The sequence below is a fragment of the Toxorhynchites rutilus genome, chromosome 2 (assembly GCF_029784135.1).
Source record: "Toxorhynchites rutilus septentrionalis strain SRP chromosome 2, ASM2978413v1, whole genome shotgun sequence".
Classification (NCBI taxonomy): domain Eukaryota; kingdom Metazoa; phylum Arthropoda; class Insecta; order Diptera; family Culicidae; genus Toxorhynchites; species Toxorhynchites rutilus.
The window spans coordinates 271,512,584-271,532,641 of NC_073745.1; the positions used below are offsets into that span (position 1 = coordinate 271,512,584).

The window sequence follows — 20,058 nt, forward strand, 5'->3', positions numbered from 1 at the left end:
ACCACTTGCAATATAATCGTCATATTTGTATTTTTTTGCTGTACAGTTTTCATGAAATATAATAAACGCTAACATTACATTTGAAAAATTGAAGCGAACGAAACAAATGTCAAAACAAATGCAAGCAAGAAACCGGCTGTGCTTGTGATTCTGCAGAAGCGAATTAGTTCCATTTTCTCGCTGATTCCGTGTCCTAGTCCTTGTCCGTGTCCTTTTCCAGATACATCCAACAGGCAACAAATGGAAACAAACGTTTGTTTGTAAAATTATTGTTTACTAGCTGACCCGGCAAACTTCGTCCCGCCCAAAATTTATTTTTCGTTATCAATATCTTCAAACATTCACGTTTTCTTTCTAAGCGCTGTTCATGGGTCCAATCGCAGAATTGTTCATTGATTGATCTTCTTATCTACCCTTCAAAATAATCTTTTACTATAAAATTCCTAGTACTTCTACCAAAACTCGACAAGCCGTCCCGCTTCCCCTTAAGAGAAGGGGAAGGAGTATCTAACCACCATAGATTAATTTATTGCACCCTAAAACCTCCACATGCCAAATTTCATTTCATTTGTTCGATTAGGTCTCGAGTAATACAGAAATTTGTGTTTCATTTGTATGGCAGAAACACCCCCCCACATTTTTATTTATATAGATAAAAGATATGGAAATGCGTTATTTCGTCTGAAAATCCATTTCCACTTACGGACAAAGATCAATTTCGATAGCGCAAACATCGAATGGACTAACAACGCTTATTATGATGTAATTTTCGAACATGTGGGAATTCAATTTTCCAACCTTTCTTCAGAGTTTTCCGAAAATTTTCCGGTTTTTCTCTCCACTATATTGATCTACGGGAAGAGACGAACACAACAAAATAAAGAAGGCTAAAATCGGACCATCCCTTTTTTGGGTTTTCCGCTTACCAACAGATTTTGCCTTACATTTTTATTTATATAGACAAAAGATATGGAAATGCGTTATTTCGCCTGAAAATCCATTTCCACTTACGAACGAAGATCAATTTCGATAGCGCAAACATCGAATGGACTAACAACGCTTATTATGATGTAATTTTCGAACATGTGGCAATTCAATTTTCCAACCTTTCTTCAGAGTTTTCCGAAAATTTTCCGGTTTTTCTTTCCACTATATTGATCTACGGGAAGAGACGAATACAACAAAATAAAGAAGGCTAAAATCGGACCATCCCTTCTTCGGGTTTTCCGCTTACCAACAGATTTTGCCTTACATTTTTATTTATATAGATTTTTCGATATTTTTGTTTTAGGATGCGCACGTACAAGCGCAAAATTAACAGTGGATGTTACCTCTGCTGAAGAACTCCGGAAAGCAACTGCAGTTGCTAGGCGAAGGCGAGAATCCCACTAACGTGGCTCCGGCAGTAGACTATGAAACGACACGAAAAGTGTTCTCCGAGCGTCAAGAAGATGCATTAAAAGATTATTTGTTGCACATATCAAAAGCTGTTTTGGACGTTCTCCCGAAGAAATACATTTTTTTGGCCTACCAATGCGCCGCAAAGTTCCGGATTCCGATGGGGGAGAGAAAAGGTCAAAAAAGATTGCCTGGCTAATTTGTTGTAACGGAATTCCACGATATCGATTAAGAAAATAGGATATAAAAATGATGAGAATTTTAAATTTCTATTTATTGTTTTTTTACTTAACAACATAAAATTTGTTAACTGTTTTTGTTTTAATTTGATTAACTTAATAATAATAAATGAAACCTCTAATGAAAAAACGCTTATTTTTTGACCAAGAAGAACATGCTTATTATATGATGAACATGTCCTATATATAGACCAACTTACCCCGTCTGTGGGGTTAGTTGGTCAATTCCTTCTGAAATATAAAGATGTCCAATAAAAGAAAAATGCCAAATAAATGATTCTCTTGTTATTTTTCATTGAAAGGGTAGAAGGTCAGCTTCATTGGGGTACATAACATTCTAACGTAAAATTTCGTACTACAAAGTTATAACCAGATTTATTAAAAAATGAGCAACCAGCCCAGCCCTACACTACTAACCCGATTTTTTGTTAACCAACTCAATAGCAAGTCCAATCAACCTTATCAACCAACTTTTATTTGGTTCCTGACGTTCCTATAGGACCTTTACATACCAATATATTTCTGTTTGAATAAAAAATTACCTCTTCGTCTTTGATGATGAATAATTCAATAAATAATGTTCGCACCGCAAATCGAAAGGCAGTTCAAAAAACTACAATAAATTCTGAACAAGGTAATTTATTGTTTTGACAAAAAATGGTTATTCAAATTTTTCGCGTCGATTTCAACAAAAGTTCCATAAACAGTTTTTTTGTAGTGTTTTAGAAAATCATCTGTAATTTTGCAAATATTACAGTATGTTCTAATGCTAGCGACAAAATTTTAGGCTTGTATATTCCCGAAACACATGTGAACGTTTCATATTGATACGTTCCACCGGGTTTTTAGTCGATCGATCAAAGTTTGGAATTAATCAGAGTCGCATATTGTACCAAAAATACAGGATTCTATGCGTGTTCTCAGAATTAACGAATCGTAACTTTTCATTACAATCGGGTGGAATAACTTTCATTGGCATTTGGTCACATATTCGTTGAAAGAAGCTGTTTTCGTAGAATTTGTTGTCTAGAGAACTTTATTTATCCTTCATTTTCAACTGAACACGACAGGCAATATCTTTGTCGTTCATCTAAATAAGGAAGTATCACGGTACCCCCCAACGGTTCTATATACAAAATCATGCTTGATTCCCAAGCTTTTGAACTATTTTAAGCGCCCAGTCGTGGAAGTGGAATTTCATTGAAATCACGTCACAAATATACTTCATCGTCGATTAAAGAGAGTCGCATTGAACATAAACCGACCATAAAGCAGAGTCGAAAAGTGTATGGAACTATACTGGACAATGTGTAATAAAGGGAACACGTTTCTGCATCATCGAATCACGCTCAACCGTCAACCTTTGGACATTTTCTTATCGAGTTTTATGCATATGTTTATCTTATCGTGTGGCCGGAAGAATCTTATACTAGGCCTGATTACATTTTACTATCTTTGTTTTGACTGAACTTTGCTGGTAATATAGCTACTAACCGAATTTTCAGTATGTTCTTGGATTTAAATTCAGACGGGCGCAAAAATTAGTCATCTCCTCAATAGAATAATTTCTTAAACGTTACTAAAATGTCGAACGATCAAATCGTTTGCCGGGATAAAGTGCGCGCTCTAGAGAAGAATATTCTGCTTCTTGCAGGTCAAGTGGCAGGTTGTGAAGAAATGGTGAGTTTCGAAAATTGATATAAAAGAGGTATAATAATCTCTTGATTCCATGCACAGAAGAAAAACTTTTCCGACCACCTTGAGTTCATGAAACTCAACGTTGATGCTTTGCAAGGATTGTTGGCGAGATGCCAAACGGGACCATCATTTCCCACAAAAAGCCGGAATCATAATCTGACATCGTTATGTCTAGCGAAAATGGGAATCGATGGAAGTCATTTGAATAGTCCAATGGTAGAATTGAAACAAGAAATTGATCAACTCAAAGCCCAATTGGATGTGTATAAGAATGACTTCGCTGTAGAAAGAATAGCGCGGCAAGCATTGGAGATGGAGAAGGAACAACTAGTTGCGGAACTACAGCAGTTGAAATTGCATAATCGAAATTTAATAGATAAGGCTTCAAATGGGTGAGTAAAACTTCTAACTGTTCGTTTATCGTTGTAAGAGCAAAGATGTTTACATATTTGAATTTGGTTTACAGTCCAGCGGGACAGCAAATCCGAAGTCGCAGGCGAAGGCTGATATCTCATGAAAATGATATATGGAATAGTGAACTTCACCATTCTGAGATGCAGGCGATGCATTGTTCACACTGCAATCGAGTCTACGGAGACATCCACTCGCTCGAGACGCACATTGACGATTGTCCGGCTTATTGAACGTAAACTAAACACAAATTAAGTGTCTGCCTTCCACCGTGGAAGGGATGATTCAAATGAATGATGAGTATACATAAATGCATAAGAGGAGAATTGTGTGTTTGGAAGAACTGTTATCGTAAGATTTTTATATTATACTTTTTGCTTAAAAGCATGGCAATTCCAATATTTTGTACCTGTTAAATAAGTGAAATAAATTAGGTTTAATTTTTCAAACGCACCTGTTAATCTTAATTTTGTTCCGGAGAATACAGAAGCATCCATTCGTTCAAACATACACCAAGGGCAGTACAGTAGTCGTTCGCAAACTGGACGTACTTTAACTGGATTGCTCTTTAACTGGACGTGTGTATCAATTATCGATGCACATTTATGTGCTGTCAAAAGATTTGAGGGGCATTCGAATACATTTTGATGTTATGAAAATTGACAACACTTTCGCATGGCGAGAACACTTGAAATGAAATTGCATGAATTTTAGTCGAAACCTTTTGGATATATAATTTTACGATGTTTAACACTGAGAAAATGCAACAAAAAACGTTACACTGCGCTTTATGGCAAAATTGAAACTGTAGTATATTAGGCTACACTTAATGACGATTATTCAAATATGTCTTACCTTCTCTATTGACTAACCTTTGAACCTTTGTACGACCCTGGACAGAAAGGATGACATTATATATGTTTAGGAAAGACACGATTCGGAACGGACGCTTTAAGTGCGCTACAAGCGTCACAAGCGTTTTTTTTTAGAGCCAATCAAACAATTCATCGAAGTTCCTCTCAGTTTTATTGGACGTTTGACATGTCAGCCCAGTTAGCGAGTGGAATTCGAAAAATGGGTTACATTTCTAGTCCACTTAGCAGAGGCGTCGAGTGGAGCTATCCCACCAGGGGCGGAAGTGTCTAGTTGCACCCCGCTTTCGTTGTTATCTATATATGGTGTATGCCGAATGGTGCCAAATTAGAGCTGTTTCTGCACCCCTAAAATTGTACACTCGGGGCGATCCGCACCCCTCGCACCCTCCGTTGACGCCACTGCCACTTAGCAAACAATTACTATGGTACATATTTCGGTTTTGAAATATTCTTACGAACGAAACAGTTCACAAATCTACTTTCCTTTCTAACTGAACTTCAGTGAACTTTGACAACATTCTCTTGTGGTTTACTCTTGAACTCGAAGGCCCTGACCAGTGTAGTTTTGGAGATAAAAGTATATACCCAAAATACGCTCCGTTGACAACTATGATGTATCCGATATGGATAATGATGGCTAGATATCAAGGAACATGAGGTAGGAACGTAAATTCTGGACCGTTTCCGATAATGTGAGGCCTTCTCGTGGTACATGAGAACTCACTAAAACAAATTAAGTAATCAGACCAAGGACTAACCCTTCTACTTCGTTCAACGTCTCAATAATTTTTCTCGTGCCTAAAGCGGCCCATAGACGTTCAATATTATTTCACAATATTTTGGTTTGTGCAATATACGAGGGTCGTTCAAAAAATAAGCTTCAGTGCCTCAGAAATCGCGGAAAAATAAAGTTAGAACAAAAAACGAGGTAATTTTCGTAATCTACGTTTTATTTTCTATTTTTCTACATAATCGCCGTAATGTTCGAGGCATTTTTCATAGTGAGGTATGAGTTTTTCTATTCCGATCGCGAAGTGCGTAGCGTACAACTTTTTGAAGTAGGATGTAACTGCGTTACGAATTTCTTCAGTGTTATCGAATCGTTGACCGCCGAACGCCTGTTTCTTCATCGGGAATAAGTGATAGTCGCTAGGGGCGAGGTCTGGGGAGTAAGGAGGATGCTCGAACATAGTCCATTTGATTTTTTTTCAATTGCCTTGAGTTACGCGAGCAGAATGGGGCCGCGCATTATCGTGGATGAGAAACACTCCTTTCGTCAATAAGCCTGTCCTTTTGTTCTTAATCGCGGTTCGTCCAAAACTTCACAAGTCATATTTTTGAAAATTTTGAAAATCTTCTCCAACCGACTCCTCAGTCAAGTTTTGTGTATTTATATCATGAGTACCTTACCCACGACCCTTCACCAGGAATCTCCAACCAAGTTGATCTGCAATTCCTCTGTCATTTCTTATCTGTCCATGTGTCATGAAATTCATGGAATCCTAGATCATCTACTCTCCGATGTAATTCCGCCGATTTCCAGACCGTGACCGGAATAAATCGCTACAGTAAACAACTTCAACAGTACCAACCGCTTAGAAAAAGTGTAGTAGACTAGAAATATTGTAAAATTCTATTACAGTAAAACCTGTTTTTGTGCGATTTTTTTGTGCGTATTTTTGTGTGGTTTTTTTTGTGCGGTTTTTTTTGTGCGATTTTTTTGTGCGGTATATCAAAAGAAACATATTTGACGAAGTTATCGTCTATTCAGTTTTTTTTTCGATGGTTTATATGCATTTCAGTGCGAAAAAGGCATATTTGCGTCTCAATTTATCCACTTCTGAAATCATTCCCTTCCTCCCATCAAATGCTCTATGTTTTTGTTTGCATGACATGATTTCTAACAGCAACACGTTTCGACATGCAACTAAAAGCACAAAACAGCCACGCGCAACCGAAAAGGCAAACTGTCCCGTCGCAAAGCAGGGAAACAAAAGGAAATTGAACGGTGAACGGCGTGGATTTGAGTTATTTTCTTGGGGGAACCTTTTTTATGCGGTCCCTATCTACCGCACAAAAAAGTTTTTTTTTCAAAATGTGTACCAAACACGATTTTTTGAAGTTACTGGTGAAGTTTTTCACAATTTTTTTATGCGATTTTTTATGCGGTTCTTATCCCCCGCCAAAAAAAGGTTTGCCTGTATAAATTTATTCTCTCGTTTTAATTTTTCGAAATTTATTCTGTGAACCAAAACACGTGTGAGAACAGCAGTTTTCAATATATTCACATTTGGGATGTTGCAGTCTTCAATGCTCTGAACGTGTGGCCAATACGGGATACTTCCCCTCAGGGTTGCCCCATTTAATTCTTCAAACTTTTCTGAAAAAAATATGTATAACTGTATTTTTACCAAAAAAAAATCTGTATAAAAATCTGTATCTAAAAATTAAGGGAAAAAATGAAAACAAAGGTTTGTTTTCATTTTGAATTTATTTTTCTTATTTATGGGTTGTTAAGTCGACAAAATAAATCATAAAAAGGTTTTGTCATAATCCTCTGAATTGTATGATGTTTATACATGGTTTTCCTTGAAGCTCCTCCTTGAGACCATACATAGTTCTTCACACGAAAAGTTCGAAAATTCATCCGAACAGTTGACAAATAGTTTTTAATGTATTTTTTTAAGTGTATTTTTCCCTTAAAGTTCATGATAAAACCTACACAATGACATCCTTCCATTTTCTATACGTTATTTCTATGCTGAGAAATGTCAACTGTGCACTGTAATGAATTTAATGTTTAAAATTGAATTTATAAAAAATCTGTAAATTCTGTATCTTTGCTGAAAATCTTTTTTATAAATTTGATGAAAAATATGTAGAATACAGAATATTCTGTATGTGTGGCAACCCTGCTTCTCATTGAGGTATAGCTGACCATTAATCAGCGATGCTCCTAGTTTGTACCCCATATCTACCGCGGTGCGTCTCTCTTGACTCGAGAAAACCAGGGTAGAATGGTCAGTGGTCTGCAGAGACTGCAACATCTCTCAATTACGAGAACACATTGCTGTGGCGTCGAGTGAAGCTTTTGCACCCGGGGCGGAAGAGTTGATATACGCATCTCGCCCCTCCCCCTCCCGCAACAAAGAAAATTTGAAACATTCTCATCAGGACGGATGAATCGGTGTCGTACCCGGTGCGGAAGAGTCTGAAGTTTTTCAAATACTTGTCAATGTGGACACAATGGTGGTTTTTGAAAATGCTTAAAATGAAATTGCCATAATAATCTTACAATTAATAATTTATTAAATTGATCAATAGCTTCTCGATAAACTACCAAATATTCTATGTATACGAGACGTGTCAGTTTAATTCCGTAAATTGCGAAATAAAATCTATGTCTACGTAACAGCCTCTTTTTTAGCTCAAAAGGTCGATTCCTACGATTCCATCAGGAGTGGAAACAGTCTTGATAGTCCGATGCAGTTAAATCTTGATCACTACTTCCTCGAGTGCCTCAACGCTTTGGCAGTTATTTTTGAAACGATATCGGGACTAACTTTGCATTAAAAAATGGACTTTTTTCGGATGGTGATAAAAAAAACTAAAGACCCATTTATACGTTGCTAGTAGCTGACTTGACAGTGAGCAGCTACTGGGCCGGTGAACTCGCTTGACAATTGGTTGACTCGCCTTGTCCGTTCACTCAGTGCGAGCTGCTGACGAGAAACTAGATACTACAGCATTGGCTTACCAGGGATGCCAGATGATTTTTCAAATATTCATCAAACAGTCAGAAACAACAATCAGGTCCGAATTTGACAGATGATTGATCCGAAATCGACTTCTCTATTGGCAGTTTTCGTCTCAGGTTTTCAGTTGCATTAATCATTACACAATTTTATCTCGAAATACTCGCTGACCGTGTATAAAAATGCTTTGTGCTGAATTTCTACGAACAAAGGATTTGGGCCAAGCAAAAGGAGCAACAAATACAATATTGAAGGAACTCTACGATGATGATCCTTTAGAGTACAGAGCAGTGGTGAGAAAAATACCTGAATAAGTGGAAACACTGTTGGATTTCATTGGTCCAAAAATACAACGCCAAGATAACTCATGATGGATGCTATACCTGCAAGAGTGAAATTAAAAAATGACATTGATGTGCCTTTCTTTTCGAATATCGTTCAGATTGTTGTCAATATTTTTTGGAATCTCGAAAGCATCCATATCTAAGATAATTCCGGAAAAATGTGATGTTATAAATGGCAGTCCGAAAGATTTTTTAAAATTTTATTTATTTCGCCTTGCCAGCTTCGTGTACCAATTTGTGAAATGAAAATGATAGTTGATTTGCAGGAGAAATAAATACGCGTCAAAAACTGAAATAATGAATTAAAATGTACCTTTTTAAATCGAATATGTATTCTATTTCTTAGAACAATACATTTTTTTGGGAGTTGTGAGTGAATTTTGAATGAAAATTGTGCCTGATAATGATTCTATATTAGAGATTCTCAAGAAAACTATCTCAAAAAGAAAGCGTGCTCCGCCAGCGTGGAAAAAAATATCAACGATTTCGTTTAGAAACTATGAGGGTTTTATTTGTTTTTCCAATAATTTTCAAGTCTATAAATATCTTCGCATATTTTCCAATATCTTAAAAATTGAGACATTTCTTTATATTTGGCATCTCTGGCGCTAAATTCTGTTTTTGACGTTTTGAGAGATGCGAGTGCGAGTAAATTCAAAAACCGTTGAAGTAGCTCGCACGCCGGATCACATATGACACTAACTGGCATGATGTGTTCACTCGGTGTGAGTAGTTGCACTGCAGTAACTGACTAGACCGACTCGTATGCTTACTCGCACCTTCTGAACCCGGCTTAAAGGCCCATTTATACGTTGCTAGTAGCTGACTTGACAATGAGCAGCTACTGACCCGGTGGACTCGCTTGACAATTGGTTGACTCGCCTTGTCCGTTCACATAGTGTGAGCTGCTGGCGAGAAACTAGATACTACGGCACGGGTTTACCTGGGATGCCAGGCGATTTTTCAAATGTCCATCAAATAGTCAGAAACAGCAATCAGGTCCGAATTTGTCAAATGATTGGTCCGAAATCGACTTCTTTATTGGTAGTTTTCATCTTAGGTTTTCAGTTGAATGTATCATTACACAATTTTATAGAGATTACAGAGCAGTGTTGAGAATAACACCTGAACAAGTGGAAAAACTGTTGAATTTAATTGCTCCACAAATACAACGCCAAGATACACTCATGAAGGATGCTGTACCTGCAAGAGTGATAATATAAATGACATTGATATGCCTTTCTTCTGGAATATTGTTCAGATTGTTGTCGATATTTTTTAGAATCTCGAAAGCATCCATAGCTAAGATAATTCCGGAAGTATGTGATGCTTTAAATGATAGTCTAGAAGACTTTTTAAAATTTTATTCACACGCGTCAAAAATTAAAATAATGAATGAAAATGTACTTTTTTAAATCGAATATGTATTCTGTTTCTTAGAACCTTACTTTTTTTCGCAAGTTGTGAGTGAATTTTGAATGAAAATTGTGCCTGATAATGATTCTATATTAGACATTCTCCAGAAAACTATCTCAAAAAGAAAGCGTGCCCCGCCAGCGTGCAAAACAGAATAACAATGATTTCGTTAAGAAACTATGAGGGTTTTATTTGTTTTTCCAATAATTTTCAAGTCTATAAATATCTTCGCATATTTTCAAATATCTTAAAAATAGAGACATTTCTTTACATTTGGCATCCCTGATTCGAACGCTAAATTCTGTTTTTGACGTTTTGAAGCATGCGAGTGCGAGTAAATTCAAAAAACTTTGAAGTAGCTCGCACGCCGGATCACACATGACAATAACTGGCATGATGTGTTCACACGGCTTAAAGCCGGGTTCAGACGGTGCGAGCAAGCATACGAGTCGGTCTAGTCAGTTACTGCAGTGCAGCTACTCACACCGTGTGAACACATCATGCCAGTTATTGTCATGTGTGATCCGGCGTGCGAGCTACTTCAAAGTTTTTTGAATTTACTCGCACTCGCATGCTTCAAAACGTCAAAAACAGAATTTAGCGTTCGAATCAGGGATGCCAAATGTAAAGAAATGTCTCTATTTTTAAGATATTTGAAAATATGCGAAGATATTTATAGACTTGAAAATTATTGGAAAAACAAATAAAACCCTCATAGTTTCTTAACGAAATCATTGTTATTCCGTTTTGCACGCTGGCGGGGCACGCTTTCTTTTTGAGATAGTTTTCTGGAGAATGTCTAATATAGAATCATTATCAGGCACAATTTTCATTCAAAATTCACTCACAACTTGCGAAAAAAAGTAAGGTTCTAAGAAACAGAATACATATTCGATTTAAAAAAGTACATTTTCATTCATTATTTTAATTTTTGACGCGTGTGAATAAAATTTTAAAAAGTCTTCTAGACTATCATTTAAAGCATCACATACTTCCGGAATTATCTTAGCTATGGATGCTTTCGAGATTCTAAAAAATATCGACAACAATCTGAACAATATTCCAGAAGAAAGGCATATTAATGTCATTTATATTATCACTCTTGCAGGTACAGCATCCTTCATGAGTGTATCTTGGCGTTGTATTTGTGGAGCAATTAAATTCAACAGTTTTTCCACTTGTTCAGGTGTTATTCTCAACACTGCTCTGTAATCTCTATAAAATTGTGTAATGATACATTCAACTGAAAACCTAAGATGAAAACTACCAATAAAGAAGTCGATTTCGGACCAATCATTTGACAAATTCGGACCTGATTGCTGTTTCTGACTATTTGATGGACATTTGAAAAATCGCCTGGCATCCCAGGTAAACCCGTGCCGTAGTATCTAGTTTCTCGCCAGCAGCTCACACTATGTGAACGGACAAGGCGAGTCAACCAATTGTCAAGCGAGTCCACCGGGTCAGTAGCTGCTCATTGTCAAGTCAGCTACTAGCAACGTATAAATGGGCCTTAAGACTGATAACTGAGTTTGATCAATTTCTTATGGAAGGTAATTATATTAGCTTATTGGAAAAAAAAGCTTTGCTCTTGAGAGCGGCCTTCCGGTAGTTAACCGAAACATTCGCCATGGCGGACGAAATCATGCATGTAGGCCAGGGTACGTTTATGATAAGGTAACCTGGACTGTGTGTAAGTGTGTAACGACATGATTCACTTATAGCGAATTCGTTTTTAAAACTGAGTCAGTGCCAAACTGACTCTGTAATAAAAAAACGTTTTCAGTTTCACGAATGCGGTGGTTTGTTGGTGTGCGTTATATAGTCTGATTTGTTTATATTTACGAAGGCAAATGTACAGTGTCGACGTCTGGTGGTGATATTAGTGCTTGGGAGGTAAATTGTTCTCCATCAGATCAGAAGGGCCAAGTGCAGTGTAAACATATAAAAGTTTGAATGAAAATTTTTACTTAATATTGTTTGATTACCTAACACATGTAGTTCTGACACTCACTTAACCATTTGTCGATGCTTTTCCTGTTTGTTCCACAAATAATTACTATTAGAATATAAAACCATCATTAGACACAGTTTTCGTTCAATATTCTGCGATATCGGAAAAAAACTTTTATTTAATCACATAAAATAAATATTCGATACGTTAAAGTAAATTTTCATTCATAATTTTGATTTTGAAATTTATTCCACCTGAATATCCATCATTATTTTCACCTCCCAATGAAAGCACACGTAGCTTAATGCCGTCTACTCTACTCTTCAAAATCCGAATTGGATTACGAATTGGATTACGATTCCAATAATACAAAAGCAAAAGCAGCAGGTTTTCCATTTTCATAGTCTTTATTTTTAGATTTTCCAAAACAATATTCGGAGCTTGACAGTTCAGTATAGTTGTATTGGTGAACCCGAGTGCCAACCCGTGAAACATCTCAGTGCGAAACTAACAGCTTTCGGGGCAAACTAGTGCGACACTGAGTGCGAAACTGAGTGAATAAAAAAACCTTTTGACAGCAGTTAGTGCGGCACTGGGGTTGAAACTGAACAAAAACGAATTCGCTATTATACACTCTCAACTATGACATCTTAGCGTGTTTTTTGTTGTTACGAACACTACGTTTTTTGCTACTTTTTTTAAAAAAATACGTCAATAATACGTGAGATAGAGGAGTTAGTGAACCATTAAAGTTAAAATAAGGGAACTAGTACCCAATATTTGTTGTTTCTGTGCTGCTTTTTGAAACTGTTTTTTTACGGCGGTTCGACTGCGAAGGACTTGGGTACCACATCGATATTCAGCCGCTCTATTCTGGAGTAGCTTCACTGTTTTCGCCATCACTTATTACTATTAGCGAATTCGTTTTTGTTCAGTTTCAACCCCAGTGCCGCACTAACTGCTGTCAAAACGTTTTTTTATTCACTCAGTTTCGCACTCAATGTCGCACTAGTTCGCCCCGAAAGCTGTTAGTTTCGCACTGAGATGTTTCACGGGTTGGCACTCGGGTTCACCAATACAACTATACTGAACTGTCAAGTTCCGAGTATTGTTTTGGAAAATCTAAAAATAGAGACTATGAAAATGGAAAACCTGCTGCTCTTGCTTTTGTATTATTTGAATCGTAATCCAATTCGGATTCTGATTTTGAAGAGTATATTCGTGTAGACGGCATTAAGCTCCGTGTGCTTTCATTGGGAGGCGAAAATTATTATGGATATTCAGGAGGAATAAAGATGCTCTCAAAATCAAAATTATGAATGAAAATTTACTTTAACGTATCGAATATTTATTTTATGTGATGAAATAAGAGGGTTTTTTCCGATATCGCAGAAACATTGAACGAAAACTGTGTCTAATGATGATTTTATATCATAATAGTAATTATTTGTGGAACAAACAGGAAATGCATCGACAAATGGTTAAGTGACTGTCAGGACTACATGTGTTAGGTAATCAAACAATATGAAGTAAAAATTTTCATTCAAACTTTTATATTTTTACACTGCACTTGGCCCTTCTGATCTTATAGAGAATACTTTACCTCCCAAGCACTAATATCTCCACCAGACGTCGACACTGTACATTTGTCGTCGCAAATATAAACAAATAAGACTATACAACGCACACCAACAAACCACCGCATTCGTGAAACTGAAAACGTTTTTTTTTTACAGAGTCAGTGTGGCACTGACTCAGTTTTAAAAACGAATTCGCTATATGATTGATGCTGCATGGTTGGTTTCGTCAGTGCGTGTGAAGGTAAACCCATGAAAAATCGGCATTTTTTGTCCATTTTTTCAATGCAAACCTTATAGAGTGGATGGGGTAAATTTGATGCGGAAAAAAGGCTTCACTACCTTTTTTTCGCATAGAACTCGCTCATAATATTGGAAAAAGTTATTCCCAAAATTGATTTCCCTAAATTTTTTTTTTTTATTAATAAAGAATCAAAATCTAACATGAAACAAACTTGAAATGGAATTAGGGTACAATTGAGGTATTTACTTGGACATTTTTAATTAAAAAATATCCAAGAATGTCCACGGATGTAGGGGGAGTCTAAAATCGTGCTTTTTGAGTCCACGTGGTATGTGAATAGCCCCTAAACAAATCTGATGTCTGAAATCTACATAAAAAAAAATTACAAAATTAACCTTTACAATTTAGAGAGTCGGTTTAGGACCACTCTTCCCTATATTGCTTGTTATTTCATTTAACCGGTTGAGCTCCCCTTTTTTCTTTCTAGATCTTTTATGCAATTTGATTCCGGTTACTAAACTTTTGTTCAAACTTGTTAGCAACTTGCATTATAGATTCAGTGCAAAAAAAATAATGATTAGAAATGTTATCGAAATTAGTAACACAATCTGAGAAAATCAGTTATCGTCATAGACATATTTTGAATTTATTAAGTAAAGTTTTCATACTATTCTTTATTATTAACAATCTTTTATTCCGCAAAACAAAATAGTAAATAAAACCAAAACGAAATGCACAGTTGATTAACATCATTTATGAATATACCTTCACTTGTAATGTAAATATCAGTTACTTTTCACTCAAAGCTAAACAACTTCCTGCACTCTGTGACTGTGTCATTTATAACCAACTGATAAGGAACATCTAATGTTTTCTTTCTGACTTAGCCTGAACTTTTAGACTTAGCCTGATGACTTTTTTTTGTAATCATTCTTTGTCTCGTGCTTCTGTTTTCTCGTTTCATTATCACGTGGCAAAATTTACGTAATAACCGTTGGAGCGCTACGACCGGTGAAGGTTGGCAGTTTAGAGACCTCGAGTGCGATATCGATTAGTGGTTTTAGCATATCGGCGGCTTGTCCCAGAACGTTATCCTTTTCGTACGAATCAATGTACAGACGCACCGTTGCACCGGAACTTCCGGTTCCGCTAAGTCGCATCACAATACGACTGCCGTCGGTGAACACAATGCGGAGACCCTGTTGGATGATTAAAAGAAGTATTAAAAATTTAAGGCGGAACTGCAAAGGATTCTATTTACCTGTTTTGTCGATACTGATTTATCGATCGGATCGTTATAGCTAAAGTTATCCCCTAGTTTAACGGTGTATGTTTTGCCTCCAGCAGACAACTGCTTGCCAATGAATCCGCAATCGGTGATTGTCTTTTCCAGCGTGGCCATCATTTCATTGCAAGGCGCCAGATCACACTCTTCGTAGTCATATCGTGTGAAATAGTTTCTACCATAGCGCTTCCAATGCTCGACACAGATTTCTTCCACACTTTTGCCGGTGTGTTCCATAACAGAGAACCAGGCCAGAACGGCCCAGATACCATCCTTCTCACGAATGTGATCAGATCCCGTTCCGAAGCTTTCTTCGCCGCACAAACAGAGCCGTCCAGCGTCCATTAGATTTCCGAAATATTTCCAACCCGTAGGAACTTCGAACATTTCCTTATTCAGCGCTTTAGCGACCAGATCAACTGCCGAAGCCGTTGGCATACTTCTGGCCAGACCAGTCACACCGTGCTTCTTGAAATACGGAATACATTCCAGATAGTGCGCGATAACAGCCAGTGAATCGCTGGGCGTCACAAAGAAAGCTTTGCGGCCAATAATCATGTTACGGTCACCATCCCCATCGAAGGCAGCTCCAATGTCGTAATCTCCGCTGCGAACTGCTTCAACCAAATCCTTTGCATAGGTGAGATTGGGATCGGGATGGAGCCCCCCAAAGTCCGGCAGAGGAGTTGTGTGTACGACACCATCCTTGGAAGCTCCCAAACAATTTACGAAAATTTCATTCACGTAACCTCCGGTCACACCGTTCATTGCATCGATTCTCATCATGAGGGGTTGACCATTACGAGATTGTCCGCTGACAAATTTTTTGAGTTTTTCAAAGTCAAAAATCTCCTTCATCAGCAGAACGTAATCTGCGACGGAATCAATCACTTCCACAACAAACGGCTTTCCATTGACCTCATAATTGTTGACCCCAACCTTCGATACATCAATTGTGAGACCTTCGGTGGTTTTGTACTCCTTAATCTGTCCCGTCAAAGCATAGATCTTATTGGTGAAGCTATCCGGAGCTGGTCCACCATTCTCACAGTTAAATTTAATTCCAAAATCATTCTCAGGGCCGCCTGGATTGTGAGAAGCGGTCAAAACAATTCCACCGAGAGCCTTGTGCCGGCGAATAAGACTAGAAACAGCCGGAGTAGACAAAATTCCGTTCTGGCCGGCGAGAATCTTCGCAACCCCATTAGCGGCACACATGCGAACAATTAACTCACAGGCTTCGCGGCAGAAATAACGCCCATCACCACCCACCACCAGGGTGGAACCATTGAGCGCCACACCGTTGGCCTCCAGAATGCATTGGACGAAATTTTCCGTATAGTTCTTCTGGGTGAACACTTTGACCTATAGGGGTGACATGAAAAATTTCCACTAGACTTAAATGCGAGTATTGCACATCACATCAAAACTCACCTTCTTACGAAGACCACTGGTTCCGGGCTTTTGGCCCTCAAAAACAGTTGTTGCAACGGTTGAGATTGTGATAGTCATTGTTCTGCCCTTTGTGCAACCAATTATAAAATTACTCCTACTATTATACGGTGGAGGAAGCTTTCGACAGCAGCGATCCGGCCAACAACACTTCAGCAGACGGAAGCTCACGAACGAATAGTGTTTTCTGAGCGGTTGGAAAAATATCAGCTCTGAATGTCGCGTGAAGGTCGCGCTTGAAGTCTGCTACTCCTTCCACCGGACGGACAAGACAGACAAGATCACTCCGCGGAGGAGGCGAATTGAGTGATAGAATGGCGGGTGGCAACCATTTGTTACGCCACATGTTGTTTGTGAGTAGTACATGTTATGTGGTAACGAAACCAATCTGTTTATTGAGAAAATTTCTACTTATAGCCAAGGCGTTATACTATAGGTGGACCGCAATGTCAAAATTGCTGTTCGGCCATTGCTCGTGAAAAAACAAATTTGTTTACAAAGCAAATCATATCTTTTGGTGACAAATGCATTCGTTGGCAAAATAGCTGCTCGCGCTTCACTGTAGGCAGGTAATTTTCTGGATTTTTTTGTATAACAATTTCTCATAATTGCTTCTACTTTTTCAGATATCTACAATCAGCGGTCGAATTAAAAACAGTGCAGAAGGATGTTTTGAGTATATTTTACCTTCTAGCCGCGCAATCAATGCTTTTCTTTCCAAGCAAGCAGCGTTTTTCGTATGTGGTTTTATTGAGCATTTAAAAGAAAGTGTTATTTTTTTTTGTTTTATCACCAGGGCAAAAGCATGAAATAGAATCGTACGTGGTACGATTTTATCGGCACAATCTGATCAAGGACGGAGGCATCATCAAACGGAAACTACGCGAAAAACTTTTCGAAGAGATAAAACTGCGCCGCAACACTCGTGTGAAAATGGACGAGTTGGGCTGGGTGCTGATGAACCACAATTTGATAACACGTAATGAGCCAATCCAACAGCATGCCAATGGTAATCGACCAAATAATTTTAAATTGAACATGGAGCGGTTGCGAAACCTACTGGAGCAGCAAGAACAGAACAATCACGCTGGTAGGTCGGTTTGATATATTTATTCCGCTAAAGAATGATTATATTTGTTGATTTTTCAGAGTTGACTTCCAAAAAGCAAAACAAATCCCTGCGTACGCTGGATGCAATTTTACAAAACGACAAAGTTTTGAAGGAAATTAAAGAGATGGTAGCGGCGAATCGACTTCTATCGGAAATTCGTTATGTGACTACGGTGGAACGTATGCTGAAACACAATTTGGACCCCTCTTTGCGCTGCTGCTTTGTATGCCGAGAGTATTTCCGCACTGCCGATGAGTGTACCAGTCATTTCGAAAAATTGCACGGTGAGAAATTTCTTATTGTTGCGGAGGTGGATCGATTTCAGACTAGTCAAAAGTTCAACGTTCTACATCACTACAATGCCCTTAATCCGGTGACAATATTCACGATTTGCAACGTATACCACACAGCCCTAATAAAAAAAACAAGAAAAGACGGGTCTAATATTTTACAATAAAGTCTACAATCTACCACTTTCCACGAAAATCGGAGAACCACTATATCGGTTAGACATGGAATGGCTGATACATATAAGGCAGAAAAAATGTTTAACTTTGGAATTCAACATCCTATATTTCCTCGTACCATTAAGTTCATGGCGCATTTGATGTCGGTCATCGTAACTGCTTCTGTGGAAATGACGTGAGCAGAAAAGTGTGGTAAACAATGTCCGGGTTATTTTTCGTTATGAGAACCTTGTTTCCACATCCTTTTACTGCACAATAATACGGCATCTGAAGTAAATAAAATATTCACAATATAATTTTGGCATGATAGAGAACCGCGAGATGAACGATTATCTGTGGAGGAGTTGGACAACAGATTTCTTAGACTTATAGCACTTTTATCACACTCACAAGCTAATCAAATCCTCACTGTCCCCCAAAAATATTGAATAATATATAATTTTTTTCCCAAAATATATATTTTATTAAGGCACGTAGCTTGACGGGGCCGGGACTCCAATATTTTAACAATTTTGGTCTTACAACTATGTTAGTAATATGTAACCGATTACTCGCGGTTGGCTCGAGGTTAGTATTACAAAGATCTCATAATTGGGATGTTGCAGTCTCCAGTACTATGTATGTGTGGCCGACACGGGATACTTCCTATTGGAGTATAACTGACCATTGATCAGCGACGCCCCCCTAGTCTGTACCTGTCACTGGACGGTACAATCTTCAGCTCGTGTAGAGTTGCCATGAGCGGTACAATCTTTGGCTCTTGTTGAATGATTAGTGGCCTTCGACCTGTGTATCTGTAAAGAGTATGTGTATGTTTAATTACATTACATGGAGCGGTTATAATATATAATATAAATACCTTATTGCAGCTATAGTACACTATTTTTCACGAATATATATTTGTTTATTTCTTCCTTCAGTTGTTTTCCTCAGCGAGTTGATATGAAACCATAACCACACAACCAAACAAAAAGTAAATAATTCAGAAAGCTACGTCTCGCTACTCGTCTCAGGTATTGTCATGAAAGTGTCAAGAACGAAACACCTATAGTTTAGCATCTTGCTTATAGCTATCTCAGGAAACACATTTTGAAAGGTAGCCGTATTTTAAGGTGCCTCCCCATTTGTTATTCAAATGTTTATCGCTCATTCAAACAGAGTCGAACTCTGAGTTGGGTAGATCAAGACGGGTCTATGGTACTAGGTGAGGCCGTTTCGTCACTAAGTTGGTTAGAGGAGCGGTATATGAAAACAGTACGGAAGAAAGCAGAAGGGAAATTATTTGCTTGAAGCGTGAAAGAGACAGACTGATCATGAGCGAGCTTGCACTGAGAGAAATAATTAGTAAATATAACGAATTTTTTGGTAAATACTACCAATCTATAGTCATTTTCGACCGTACTAATAAACACATATGTCAAGCAGAACAATGATTCGGAAGCCCAATATCGGCTACATTTTCTTGCCGAAAATGCACGTATCAGAATTATATCCTTATTATACCTCCGTATTGCCTTATAGGAACAATGAAAATGGTTAATACGCGCTTTTCTCACCAATTTTCAGATATGACAATATCCAAGCTTACTAATGTTATCGAGTAAAATATACTAATCTCTGGTAGGGATGCGGGTTTGTTGACAATATGTACAAAAAATTTGTACATTCTACTAATTTTGCATTACCAAATGTATTTAGTAGTTTTCGACCGAGGATTTTTCTAAGGGTGGGCACAGGCGTATTGTGCTTTATTTACCAACAAAACACAGTAGACTCTCAAGATGGCTGAAGAGTGATTTTAGCAAGTTGGCCCACCTTAGGATATACTTCTA

At 37.8% G+C, this 20,058-nt stretch overlaps 3 protein-coding genes across 4 annotated transcripts; 2 read left to right on the top strand and 1 right to left on the bottom strand.

Annotated features, from left to right (window-relative positions):
* Positions 1 to 3,160: 3,160 nt before the first annotated feature.
* On the top strand, positions 3,161 to 4,146 carry LOC129771624 (NF-kappa-B essential modulator-like). Its single transcript, XM_055775460.1, has 3 exons — positions 3,161 to 3,317; positions 3,375 to 3,727; positions 3,802 to 4,146. Exons 1-3 carry the CDS (start codon positions 3,222 to 3,224, stop codon positions 3,977 to 3,979), a joined length of 627 nt encoding a protein of 208 aa, XP_055631435.1. The 5' UTR covers positions 3,161 to 3,221; the 3' UTR covers positions 3,980 to 4,146.
* A 10,435-nt stretch (positions 4,147 to 14,581) lies between these two features.
* Positions 14,582 to 16,964, bottom strand: LOC129768474 (phosphoglucomutase). Its single transcript, XM_055770158.1, has 3 exons — positions 16,631 to 16,964; positions 15,173 to 16,561; positions 14,582 to 15,110 (listed from the first exon to the last, which is right to left on the bottom strand). The coding sequence occupies exons 1-3, from the start codon at positions 16,706 to 16,708 to the stop codon at positions 14,892 to 14,894; spliced, it is 1,686 nt and encodes a 561-aa protein (XP_055626133.1). The 5' UTR covers positions 16,709 to 16,964; the 3' UTR covers positions 14,582 to 14,891.
* Positions 16,965 to 17,076: 112 nt separating this feature from the next.
* Positions 17,077 to 18,665, top strand: LOC129768477 (uncharacterized). 2 transcript variants are annotated; one of them, XM_055770161.1, is made up of 4 exons: positions 17,080 to 17,217; positions 17,275 to 17,385; positions 17,445 to 17,738; positions 17,798 to 18,665. In XM_055770161.1, the coding sequence occupies exons 3-4, from the start codon at positions 17,582 to 17,584 to the stop codon at positions 18,214 to 18,216; spliced, it is 576 nt and encodes a 191-aa protein (XP_055626136.1). In that variant the 5' UTR covers positions 17,080 to 17,217; positions 17,275 to 17,385; positions 17,445 to 17,581; the 3' UTR covers positions 18,217 to 18,665. The 2 variants fall into 2 exon arrangements, with proteins under 2 accessions (XP_055626137.1, XP_055626136.1); XM_055770162.1 differs by having other exon boundaries at positions 17,077 to 17,738.
* Positions 18,666 to 20,058: the final 1,393 nt, after the last annotated feature.

What these genes read in the sequence shown, in the direction of transcription:
- LOC129771624 (XM_055775460.1), top strand. Translation starts at nt 3,222, where the DNA reads ATGTCGAACGATCAAATCGTTTGCCGGGATAAAGTGCGCGCTCTAGAG. An exon ending in TGGCAGGTTGTGAAGAAATG is followed by an intron (nt 3,318 to 3,374) that starts GTGAGTTTCGAA and finishes TTCCATGCACAG; the next exon opens with AAGAAAAACTTTTCCGACCA. An exon ending in ATAGATAAGGCTTCAAATGG is followed by an intron (nt 3,728 to 3,801) that starts GTGAGTAAAACT and finishes TTTGGTTTACAG; the next exon opens with TCCAGCGGGACAGCAAATCC.
- LOC129768474 (XM_055770158.1), bottom strand. Translation starts at nt 16,708, where the DNA reads ATGACTATCACAATCTCAACCGTTGCAACAACTGTTTTTGAGGGCCAA. An exon ending in CCAGTGGTCTTCGTAAGAAG is followed by an intron (nt 16,562 to 16,630) that starts GTGAGTTTTGAT and finishes TCACCCCTATAG; the next exon opens with GTCAAAGTGTTCACCCAGAA. An exon ending in AATCAGTATCGACAAAACAG is followed by an intron (nt 15,111 to 15,172) that starts GTAAATAGAATC and finishes ATCATCCAACAG; the next exon opens with GGTCTCCGCATTGTGTTCAC.
- LOC129768477 (XM_055770162.1), top strand. Translation starts at nt 17,582, where the DNA reads ATGGACGAGTTGGGCTGGGTGCTGATGAACCACAATTTGATAACACGT. An exon ending in AGAACAGAACAATCACGCTG is followed by an intron (nt 17,739 to 17,797) that starts GTAGGTCGGTTT and finishes TTGATTTTTCAG; the next exon opens with AGTTGACTTCCAAAAAGCAA.